Below are 12142 nucleotides of genomic sequence, written 5' to 3' on the forward strand. Positions count from 1 at the left end.
TTTACACCTTTTTTTCCCCCCCTTTGGAGGTAATAAAGAGCTTTTTACTCTCCAAAACTGAAAACAAATAAGTGTGAAGGGGAGAGAACAATCAACAAGGTCTGGTATTGCAGAAACTAGAAACTCCCTGTCCATTCAAGGAGTTGGTTGAATAATAATATGCAGAAACTGTAAAATAAATAAATAAATAAATAAATAAATAAATAAAAGAAAACCAAAAGATTAGAAAGCTCTTTATGTACTGGCCTATATAAAATTTGAGGATACTAAGGTGGGGAGGAATAAAATTCAGAACTGCATTGTACAGGATTCTGACTTTAGAGAAAAACAATATACATACAAGGAAATTTTCTGGAATACATAAATTAATACAAATAGTTTCACTATTGAGTTGTTCCTCACAACTTTTTCAGTTTTAAAAACCTAACTTAAAAACACCAGCTTTGTAACAGCTCATATTTGGGTTAGATCATGGGCCACTTTGTTAACCTGTGTGATCCTGTGGCCTAAATGTTTCTGATTTCCCCAGAACTCATGTTGAAACCTAACCCCAATGTGATGGTATTTGGAGGAAAGAACTGATTAGATCATATGAGCAGAGACCTTTTAAATGTAATTAGTGCCCATATAAGAGACCCCAGGAAGCTACTTTGTCCCTTATACCATGTGAGAACACTTTGAGAAGATAGTCATCCATCTATGAACTAGGAAGCAAATCCTCACCAAACAACAAATCTGCTAGCACCATGATTTTTCCAGCCTTCAAAACAGTGATGAATAAATTCCTGTGCTTTCTAAGCCACCCAGTTCATGTCTGAACAGACACTGATAGTAACCAAATAGCTTCATAGCTCTGAACCTCGATTTCCTCATCTATAAAATGGGAACATATCTGTATCTTGCATCATAACTTTGCAAGAATTAAATACACATGACAACACTTTAAAACAGTGACACAGGGAATGACAGCTTAGGAACTTAGTGATAGTGTGTGTGAATGTGCCTAGCTTGCCAGAGGCCCTAGGTTCCATTCCCAGGATGGCCCCCAGAAAAGAAAACATGCCATAGCGTAAAAATGTTAGATCACATGTATTATCACATCATTTACTGACAGCTACACTGTGCCACATGTCAATTGAAACTAAAAGCCAGGCATGGTGGCACATTCCTATAATCCTAGCTACTTGGAAGGCTGAGACGGGAGAACCACAAGTTCTAAGCAGCCTAAGCAAGTTAGTGAGACCCTGTCTCAAAATACAATTTAAAAGGGCAGCGCTGGGGATGTAGCTCAGGGGTGCAGCACTTGCCTGACATATGTGAGGCCCTCGGTTGAATTAAGAGTCAAGACTAGCCAGGTGCCACGGCACACATCTGTAATCCCAGCAGGGGATGAGGCAGGAGGATTTCGAGTTCAAAGCCAGCCTCAGCAACTCAGTGAGGCACTTAACAACTTAACAAGACCCTGTCTCTAAATAAAATATTAAAAAGGGATGGGGATATGGCCCAGTGGTTAAGTACCCCTAGGTTCAATCCCCGGTACCCCCCCCCACTTCAAAAAAAAAAAAAAAAAGAGTCAAAGGCTGGGGTTGTGGCTCAGTGGTAGAGCACTTGCCTAGCACGAATGAGGCACTGGGTTCAATCCTCAGCACCACATAAAAATAAACAAAGCTATTGTGTCCATCTCCAAAAAAATAAATAAATAAATAAGAGTGAAGACAAAAAGCAGAATCAAACTGCCATTTCCTTGACGGTGACCTTAGGTAAGCTATTTCCTCTCCCTGGGCCTGTTTCTTTACCTGTCAACAGACGGACAAGAGTGATCACCTCCGGAGTAGTTGGGAAGCCTGGGCCACAGGAAAAAGGATGTAGCTACCACCCTGAGACCACATCCTACATGCTGGGCTGTGCCAAGTGGTTTCCAGTTACCAGCTGCTGCCATGTTCCTTTTTTTCCCCTCCCCCCTGCACTGCTGGGGATGGAACCCAGGGATTCCTGCATGCTAAGCATGGTCACTACCACTGAGCCAATGTGGTCACTTCTTACTGTCAGTGGGAGGGGTGGACAATCCAACTGCAGTAATGCTCAGTCTGGGAAGGTAATGGGGACAGGCCGCCTCCCCAAAAGAAAACAGACACATACTACGTTATAATTTTTAAAAGCTTAAAAAATCCTTCAGTATCTTCCAGCCCCAACCTCCATTTCCCTTGGTCAGGTCAGCCCAGTGTTATTCCCACAGAGGCCAGGGCTTCGGTGGCCCAGGTGGGACAAAGGGTGTGGTCCCCATACATGGTGCTCATGAAGTTCCTCACGAAGTCAGGGAAGCGCTTCTCCACGATACTGGTGCGCATGGCACTCATCAGCTGCAGCTGCAGGAAGGGAGCATCAGCATGGGCCAGGGGCACCCAGGAGACCTCCCCCTGCCCTCACCCACCCCCAGGTATAGGCCCACCTGGTAGGCGATATTGTGGACAGTGAGGTGGTGCAGGGCGGCTGTGTTGTCGCTGTGGAGTAGAGCGTGCAGGAAGGCCCGGCTGTGCCTGTAGGTCAGCAGGGGGTGGCTGAGCAGAGCCCCGCTTTCCCCACCTCCAGCCCCCAACTACATCACCTACTTCTTGCAAGTGGGGCAGATGCACTCGGGGTCTATGGGGCCAAAGTCCTTCTCATACTGCTTCTTCTTCAACTGCAGGTTGCCTGTGGGCACCAGGGCAGAGCCAAAGCGCTGGGGACCAAGAATGGCAGTGGAGGGCAGATCACAAGGTCTGAATCCTTCCTGGTCCCTCTCCCGCTTCCCCCATCTCCCTCCCTGCCAGTACCCTGCCCATCTGTCAGCTCCCTGCCCAGGGCCTCACCGCTGTCCTTGTGGGATAAACACAGTCGAACATGTCACATCCAAGAGCCACGCAGACCACCAAATCGGTAGCATAGCTGGGGGTAGGGGGGCAGCCATGGAGGGAGTAAGAGAGAGCCTGAAGCCTTACATGGGCTTCCCAGGCCCCTATCCCACCCCTAGCTGGGCCACATTGTCTCAAAACCATCCCCTGGGGGCAGTCATGTCCTCCTTAGTTCCCCCACAGCAGGGCTGTATCCTTCCCCCATGTCTTCTACAAGGGAGGGAAAGGGTGCTCAGGAATCTGCTCCCCATAGGCAGGGTTCTGTCTCCTCTCACCCCAACATACCCAACGCCCATCAGGTAGCGGGGCTTGTCCTTAGGCAGCCTGGAAGTGCTCAGTGCCACCATCTTCCAAAACTGGGCCTTGCTCTCACCACCACTCAGGCCTCCGATGGCGAAGCCTGGCACGTCCCTTTTGGTCATCTCTGAGGGTACAGATGGTCCTCAATTTACAATGATTTCTGAATTTTCCACTTTACAAAGATGCAAAAGCATACCCATACAATCATCGGGTTTTCTACCTTCAGGGCTGTATTCAATAAATAACATGAGAACATCATGTAAAGACAGGCTTTTTGTCTAATGATTTTGCCCAACCTTAGGCTAACACACATGTCCTGAGCACATTTAAGGTTGCCTAAGCTGAGCTACAATGTTCACTAAAGCAAATGTATTAAATGAATTTCAACTTACAATGTTTTCAAGTTATGATGGTATAACCCCATCATTGACCTGAAGAATAGGGTAAGGTAAGGGGTGACCAGACAAAAAGGAAATGTACCTCATATCCTTGTCCCCAGGAAAGACCTTGTCTAGATATCCATAAGACAGAGAGAAGGAAGAGGAGATATAACACACAGGAGGAAAGGAATCTGTCTATGGATGCTGACTCTGAGTGCCCTACATGTAAGACCCTCTACTTAATTCTCAGGAGAAGCCCATGACCCACACTTCCATTGCTGAAACCTTTGGAGTCAGATGAGTTTAGGAGTTCAGAATTTTCTAGATTTGAGAATGTGTAAACATTCCATATGCTGAGTAAGATCCTGGCATCAAACCTTGTAACATTTCTACAATTTAAAATACATGAATTCTGGAAGGCCACCAAATGAATGGCAAATTCCAAAGCACGCTAGATTTTAGAATTGGGTCTTGAACCTCTAGAATGACTAATGTTTAGTGACCTGTTATCCCTCAGTTTCTACAAAGGTTTGGTTCCACAGGGGTCCTGTGGATACCACAACCCAAGGATGCTAAAATCCCTCATATCAAATGGTATACTACTTGCATATAACCTATGTACATCCTCTTATAGACTGTATTTCTTTATTTTGGTACCAGGGATTGAACCCAGAGAGGCCTAACAGAGCCACACCCCCAGCCCTTTTTATTGTTTATTTTGAGACAGGGTCTCACTAAGTTACTTAGGACCTCACTAAGTTGTTGATGCTGGCATTGAACTAGTGATCTCCTACCTCAGCCTCCCAAGCTGCTGGGATTATAAGCATGCACCACCATGCCCAGCCCTCTCTAGATGACTTATAATGCCTAATACAATATAAATGCTATGTACTTGTTGTAATATGGCACTCTGTAGGAAATAATGAAAAGAAAAACATCTGTAATGTTTAGTACTGATAAAATTTGGGGCTGGGGGGTACCAGGAATAGAACCCAAGAACATTTTTTTTTTTTTAAAGAGAGAGAGAGAGAGGGAATTTTTTTAATATTTATTTTTTAGTTTTTGGCGGACACAACATCTTTGTTTGTATGTGGTGCTGAGGATCGAACCCGGGCCGCACACATGCCAGGCGAGCGTGCTACCGCTTGAGCCACATCCCCAGCCCCCAAGAACATTTTACCATGGAGCTATGTACCAGTTTTGTTTTGTTTTCAGAAAGTCTTGCTAAGTTGCTGAGGGTCTCACTAAATTACTGAGGCTTATAAGCTTCCTGCCTCCACCACCTGAGTGTTCTTGGGTTTATAGGCATGCACCACTGCACCTGACTCAGATGCAAATTTTTTTTCCCACATATTTTCAGACCATGATTGGTTAAGTCTACAGTTATAGAACCCAAGGGAAAGGAGGTGCAAATATAGCATCAATCAACTCATCATTGACAGATGAGGAAACTAAGCCTTCACAGCTTAAACCATTAGCCCAGGCTGTATATGCCAAAAACTGGATATTACCTCCAACTGGCCTCCAAGCCCATGCATGTCTCAGACCCCAACTACCCAGTTCAACCTAGTGAGGCCATACTATTAATAAAGCAGGTGCTATCTGGAGCCGGGTTTCTTTTCTTCCCTTTTTCTTGGTACTGGGGGTTGAACCCAGGGGCGCTTCACCACTGAGCCACATACCCAGGGTATGAGACAGGGTCTTACTAAGTTACTGACCCATTTAGAGCCTCACTAAATTGCTGAGGCCAGGAATGGGAGAGGGGCCCAAAAGGCTGCACATGACCAGATGTTCTGCTGCAGGTGAGCCTTGGAACAATACTTTGAGCACTTTGGTGCTTGTCAAGCTACAGGTAGACAAGAAACGAATTTGTTTAAAGGATTATCAGCCCTGTTGTTTTTTATTTTTAATATATTTTTTTTTAGTTGAAGATGGACATAATATCCTTGTTTCCTTTATTTATTTTTTTTAATGTGGTACTGAGGATGTGAGATAAGTGCTCAACCACTAAGCTACAACCCCAGACCTCAGGCCTGTTTTTAGTTTTTCATTTTTTAACGAAAGAGAACAGAAAATACCAGAAAGCATCAGGTGTATAAAAGTAATGCTTTCAGAAAGGCTTGGTTTCCATTTTCATAAACATCCATACACACTGAACCATGACATGAGCTGAATCTCTCACTGTGGGTCTCTGTTCAAAAGACTTACTGGACCAGGAATGGGGGAAGAGGAGGTCTGAGGACAACAATGACCTCTTCAGCACCTGCTAATAGGTAGGACAATTTGAACAGACTTTCCCATTCAATCCTCACCTCCACTCCAAGATAACTGGGATTCAGTTTCCATTTTACAGAGGAAGAGAGGCTCCGAGAGATGGAAATGCTGGCCCAGGAGCACACATCCACAAGGCAAAAGATCAAGGGATTCAGATGGACAGAAATGAATGCCCAGAAGTTTGCTCAGAACACCTCACTGACTTTGCTCACCTTCCTCTCTGCCCTTGTCTTTTAACTCCATGGTCACAATCTTATCATTTTTTCCTTGAGCAAGTACTCCAGCCTCCCAATGGGTGTCCAATTCCCTACCCTCCCCTCCATAAATTTTTCTATGATGTCCCTTGGCTCTGGCCACCCTCCTGCTCAGCACCTTCCCAGCACCTCAGTGTCCCCAGGTCTCCACCATTGAGCAATGCCCCAAGCCTAGCCCCTGACTCCTGACCCCGTGTATCCTACTATCTCAGGCAGCAGCAACACACTAGAGCAGTTAATGTTGTAACTTTCTGCCCAAAGCCTGGGTCCAAATCTCAGCTCTAAAATATCCAAGCTGTGAGGCCTCAAACAAGTGACATATACTTATAGGTCTCTATCTCAGTTTTCCCATCAGTATCCTTGGAAGCCTGGCAGGCTTTATCTTATAGTATCATTATGAAGACTCAAAAGGTCAATCTCTGACTAGCATTTGGCATGGTGCCTGATGAATACCCAAACTCCATTAGCTACTGGAATTACTCCCATTCTCAAATACATTCTATTGCACGCTGCCTCAGGGTCTTTGCCTTGTTCCTTCTACCCAGAACACCCTTTGACCCATTAACAATCACTGCAGGAGCAGCCCTGTATGCCAGGCCTGTGTGAGGGCCTCAGCAAGGGACAAGCCCTGGTCCTGCCAGCATGTGGTTCTACCTTCAAGGCAAGTAGCCCGCAGATCCGCATCCAGCCCACCCTGGATGATGGCGAACAGGTTCTGCTTGTCCGGTTGCCGATGGGCTGCAATGCACCGGTCCAGCCAGCGGATTGACCTGTAAGAGGGCTCTGGTCACGAGCCCTAGGGGCCTGAAAAAGGGTAGCAAGGCAGGGCTGTAGGACCCAGGGCCCCTCCAAGACACACATGCACACGCACCTGTACATGGCTTCTTCCACACGTGGACCTGTCACAGTGCTGCTGACCACGTCGTCTAGCTGCATAATGATGTCTGAGCCTGAGGTAAGACAGGGCAAGTCACTGGGCCTGATCTACACCTGAAAGAAAGACATGTCCTTACCTCCGAAGACAACAAGAATCCAAAAGGTTTTTCCAAGTTCCCCTCAGCTTATTATAATTAGTTGACACACCATTCGTCCTACCTCATACTGAGGTAGAATAAAAGGAATAAGAAATAGGTAGAGGGCTAGGGATATAACTGTTGGTAGAGTGCTTGTCTCGAATGCATAAGGCCCTGGGTTCAATCCCCCAGCACCAAAAAACAAAAAAAGAAAGAAATAGATAGAAAGGAAACCAGGCATAGTGGTGCACAACTGCAGTCCTAGCAATCCAGGAGGCTAGGGCAACAGGATTACCAAGTTCGAAGCCAGCCTGAGCAACTTGGTGAGACCTTAGCTCAAAATATAAAATAAAAAAGTCTGGGGATGGAGCTCAGTAGGAGAGTATTATTAGGTTCAATCCCCAGTACAAAAATAAAAAGAAGGGAGGCATAAAGAGGGACAAGGAAATAAAATTTTAATTTATGGTGCATGACTTAATACCAGTGACTCGGGAAATTGAGGCAGGAGGATTGAAAGTTTGAGACCAATATATTTCATAATGCACTAATAAAAAAAAATGTGGCAGAGGGGAGAAAGTTAGTTTGAGGTCAATCTCAGCAACTTAGTTAAGCCATATGCAACTCAGTGAGATCCTGTCTCAAAATAAACAATACAAAGGGCTGGGCATGTAGCTCAGAGGTTAAGTGGCCTTGGGTTCAATCCTCAGTACCAAAAAAAAAAAAAAAAACCTGCATACTTTTCTAGGCCTAACACTCCCTAAGACAGCCTCTTTCTCAGGCCTAGTACTCCCAAATTCCTGGGAATTTGTAAATCTGCCTGTGTACTGATAATTAACCTCCCCTCATAAATGAATTAAGTAAAGAGAGAAATGATATTTGAGAATCCTACAATTTAAGAGACTTCTCAGTGCTATGTACATAGCCTGAGGATTCTGAGATTATCCAGACCACAATGAGTCATCTTGAGATCACCAGATTGATATTGTTCCTACAAACCTTCCTATACCCACCCCTCACCCACTTTACTTTAAAAGCTTTCAAGATGGCCCACATTCTATTTTGAATGTGTATTCCTTGCTTTATCCCAATCTCTCTTGAGATTACTGGCATTCTACCTTGAATGTGTACCTACTTTCCTAAATCAACCTCTATGTCTCTGGTGCAGGGTGAAATTCTTTTCCATCAGTTAAGCCAAGAACCCCACTGTCCTAAGTCCAATTATCCTTTCTCTCAGGGGATCCTTGGATCTTCTTTAGAAACACCTCTTCTCCAGTGAAAACACTGCTTCATAACTATCACTTCATCATCAAACCCAGCATAAAATACACATGATTTAGGGTTGGGAGTGTAGCTCTGTGGTACAGCACATGCCTGGCATGCCCAAAGCTCTTAATTCCACCCCCAATACCACAAAAAATACAAAGAGAGAGAAAAAGAAAGATTGACAAATACGAATTGTCCTTATGAAAGAATTGAGGATAGAGCTGGGATTGTGGCTCAGTACCACATATGTAAGGCACTGGGTTCAATCCTCAGCACCACATTAAAAAAGTAAATAAACAAAAGCATGAAAAAAAAAAAAAAAAGAATTGAGGATATTGATGCAATCAAGGGGCCAGAAGCCTTTGGTATCTCCTCTTTTCGCCACCAGGATTTCAAAAGATATTTGTCTAGATAATTGGTTATTGAGTAATAATAGCAATGATGATAATAAAGGTTATTACATATCAGGCACTGTTCTAAGAGATTTACCGACATTACTTCATTTATTTTTGTCAATGAACCTACCAAAAACGCGCTACCATATTTGAGTTGCAATAAGTGAAGCTCAGGGAGGGGGAGTGATTTCCCCCCAAACCACACAATGCCTAAGGGGCATGACCCTCCTGACTTCCATCCCCTACAGACTTAAAGGGGCAGTTCTAGAGTTTCCACTCACCCAGTGCGTTCTGAATTTCCACGGACTTCTCCGGGCTCAAAAGGGTCTCATCGCCATCATAGGGGGAGCGAAAGCGGACGCCCTCCTCCGTCACCTCAGACAGGGACACTAGGGACACCATCTGGAAGCCACCACTGTCCTGGAGGGCACCCCACCCAGAGCTGTCATGGTGTGGAGACGGCGGCCTCCTCACCACAGAGAAGCTAAAACATTTAGTGGGCTCCCAACCCCAACCCCACTCCACTCACTGTCAGCAGATTGTGGGGCCAATTCATGAAGCCGTGGAGACCTTCGGCTTTCTTGATCAGCTCAGGGCCCTGCAGTGAGAGAAGAAACTACCGGGTTACTGGTGAGCACAATTCTAGGGGCCCGTAATGGGGACAGAGCTGCCAGCTTCAATCCCCGCAGCTCTCCCAAGCCCAGTACAAGGCCTGGGCGACCCGAGGTACTCAATACACATTTATCGATTGACTTTTGGAGCCATGCCCAGACCTTGAGGCCTCACCACCACCCCAACGCTCCCCACAGCCCTCCCAGAGCACAGTTCACCAACCGGTCTCAAACCCAGATGATAGGTGTTGCCCAAGCAGATGCGGCAGCCCAGGGCGTCCAGCTGCTCGGCTGTGATACCCTTCATGGTGGCCTGAGTGCCCACTGGCATGAACACTGGAGTGGCCACCGGTCCGTGAGGCAGCCGCAGTTCGCCCGCCCGAGCCCTGGAGCGACTGCATTCGGCCACCAGACGCATGATTCGCGGAGTCGCCTCCAGGGAAACCGGGGTAGCTGCTCCCGCCATCTTGACTACCGGAACCACGTGGGACGTGGAACCTGGTGGGCGGCGCCATATTTGCTACGATCACGTGACGCTCAGAGCTGGAGAAACCCGGAGAGTGTCAGGGAACCATGGCAACCGAAGTCTGAGCGCATCTTAGCAGGATTCCTGAACGCTCCCTTCCGGAGCGCTCTAATGCAAAGAATTAAATTTTTCTAGGTTCAAATTCCATTCGGGAGACTTTTCTCTCTACAATCAAAGCCTCTCAGTGCCGTGATATTGTCCTGCACGAAATGTAGCCAATTTGGCTTAAGGGCCTTGTACAGATTGAGTATCCAGTCGTCTGGTGCACACCTCTAGTCCCAGCAACGCTGAAGGGTGAGGCAGGAAGGTTATGAGTTCGAGCCCAGGATAAACAGTTCAGCGAGACTCTCAGCAATTTGGTGAAACCCTCAGCCACTTAGCAAGACCCTATGTTAAAATAGATAAATACTTACATACATACATAGGATGGAGTTGTTGCTCAGTGATAAAGCACCCCTGAGTTCAATACCAGCCTGCCTCCCCCCCCCAAAAAAAAAAAAGCCAACGTGTGTGTGTGTGTGTGTGTGTGTGTGTAAAATTTTTAAATGCTGGAGATATAGTTCAGTGGTAAAGTGCCCTTCGCTTCAATACGGGGGGGGGGGGAGCGGGGGGGCGGGGGAGGAATACAGACACACACATACATACACATATATAATAAGAAGGACAGTTATACTATAACTCTTTACCCAATACCTGGCTCCGATATTTTTTATCTCTTCACTCCTTTGTCTCAATAACTTAGATCCAGGCCTAGCACACAGTAAGTGCTCAGTAAACATTAGTTCCTTCAATAAAGGAAGAATCCTAGTGTTGTTTTTTTTTTTGGTATTGTTGTTTGTTTTTTTGGCGGAGGAGGGGTTTACTGGGGATTGAACCCAGGGGCTCTTAACCAGTGAGCTACATGCTCCTCCGCTTTTTTATATTTTATTTAGAACAGGGTCTCACTGAGTTGCTTAGGGCCTTGCTAAATTGCTCAGGCCGGATTTTAATTCGCTATTCTCCTACGTCAGCCTCTCGAGCCGCTGGGATTACAGGCGTGCGTCACTGAAGAATCCTAGATTTTAAGACAGGGGAGTCTGCTGAGGCCACTAACCTGTCCACATATGGGTTTGTTCAATTAGTGCATACACGTGTATACATGTACGTACACAAACACACAGGCTTATATGTATATCCCCACTGTGCCTTTCTTCATGCAGCTCAGGAGTGAGGGGGGGACTGAGTCACAGATTTACTGTGTGCTGGTTGTTTTCCATTAATAATAATAACAACATAATATTACAGAATATCTAATAATCCTTACTGTTAGAAATGCAGCTGTGGCCAGTTGTGGCCAGCAGGGGGCGCCATTGATCTAAAACACTTTCACTGATATGGCAAGTATCCTAAACTGGGCTGCTCTGGGCAAGATTGCCTCTGTGGAAGCCTCAGGCCTGTTACATTGTAATAAAGGCTAGTGATGTTAGGTTCTGAAGGCAGTGGAGAGATTTCATTGAGGTCACACCTGAAAAACGCCCATCAAGGTGGTTCAGTTCATGACCTTTGCACTTGCTGTTGGCTTTGACAATTCATCCCCCCTGAATTACCCAAAAATCTATGGGCTTGTATTTGTCACTGTGTTTGCTCTTCCTAGGAAAATTCTAAAACCACTACACAATCTCAAGACCACTCTACCCCAGCCGGGCATAGAGGTGCATGCCTGTAATCCCAATGACTCAGGAGCCTGAGGCAGGAAGATCACAAATTTAAGCCTAGCTGGACAACTTAATGAAGTCCTATATAAAAATAAAATAAAATAAAGCAGGAGTGGCTGAGGATGTGGCTCAGTGGTAGAGTCCTTGCCTAACATGCATAAGGCCCAGGATTCAGTCCCCACAAGCACCACAAAATGGGGAGGACTGAGGAGGTAGCTCATGGTAAAGTGTCCCTGGGTTCAATTTCCCGCACCAAAAAGTAGTAAATAAATAAACACTCCATTCTCCATCACTATATATCACTTATAACTGATATGCCTTGTGAGATTTCTCTACACATTGGCAATGCCCAAATTAATTTATTTATTTTGGCAGTACTGGTGACAGAATCAGGGATGCTCTACTATAAAGGTACATCACTAATCTTTTGTTGTTTTTTTACTTTGTTTTGTTTTTAGTTGTAGATGGGCACAATACATTTGTTTATTTATTTATTTATTTTGATGATGCTGGGGATTGGACCCAGGACCTTGTGTATGCG

General features: G+C 45.6%; 1 protein-coding gene across 1 annotated transcript; it reads right to left on the reverse strand.

The window, feature by feature from the left end:
* Nucleotides 1-2139: 2139 nt before the first annotated feature.
* Qtrt1 (queuine tRNA-ribosyltransferase catalytic subunit 1) lies at nucleotides 2140-9877 on the reverse strand. Its single transcript, XM_046437603.2, has 10 exons — nucleotides 9605-9877; nucleotides 9300-9368; nucleotides 9052-9190; nucleotides 6971-7049; nucleotides 6754-6869; nucleotides 3177-3315; nucleotides 2850-2925; nucleotides 2610-2719; nucleotides 2450-2537; nucleotides 2140-2366 (listed from the first exon to the last, which is right to left on the reverse strand). The coding sequence occupies exons 1-10, from the start codon at nucleotides 9845-9847 to the stop codon at nucleotides 2214-2216; spliced, it is 1212 nt and encodes a 403-aa protein (XP_046293559.1). The 5' UTR covers nucleotides 9848-9877; the 3' UTR covers nucleotides 2140-2213.
* Between the last annotated feature and the right edge of the window lie 2265 nt (nucleotides 9878-12142).

Source organism: Marmota monax, unplaced genomic scaffold (genome assembly GCF_021218885.2).
Source record: "Marmota monax isolate L192 unplaced genomic scaffold, Marmota_monax_Labrador192_F-V1.1 WCK01_AAM20220418_F8-fsc00021, whole genome shotgun sequence".
Taxonomy (NCBI): Eukaryota; Metazoa; Chordata; class Mammalia; order Rodentia; family Sciuridae; genus Marmota; species Marmota monax.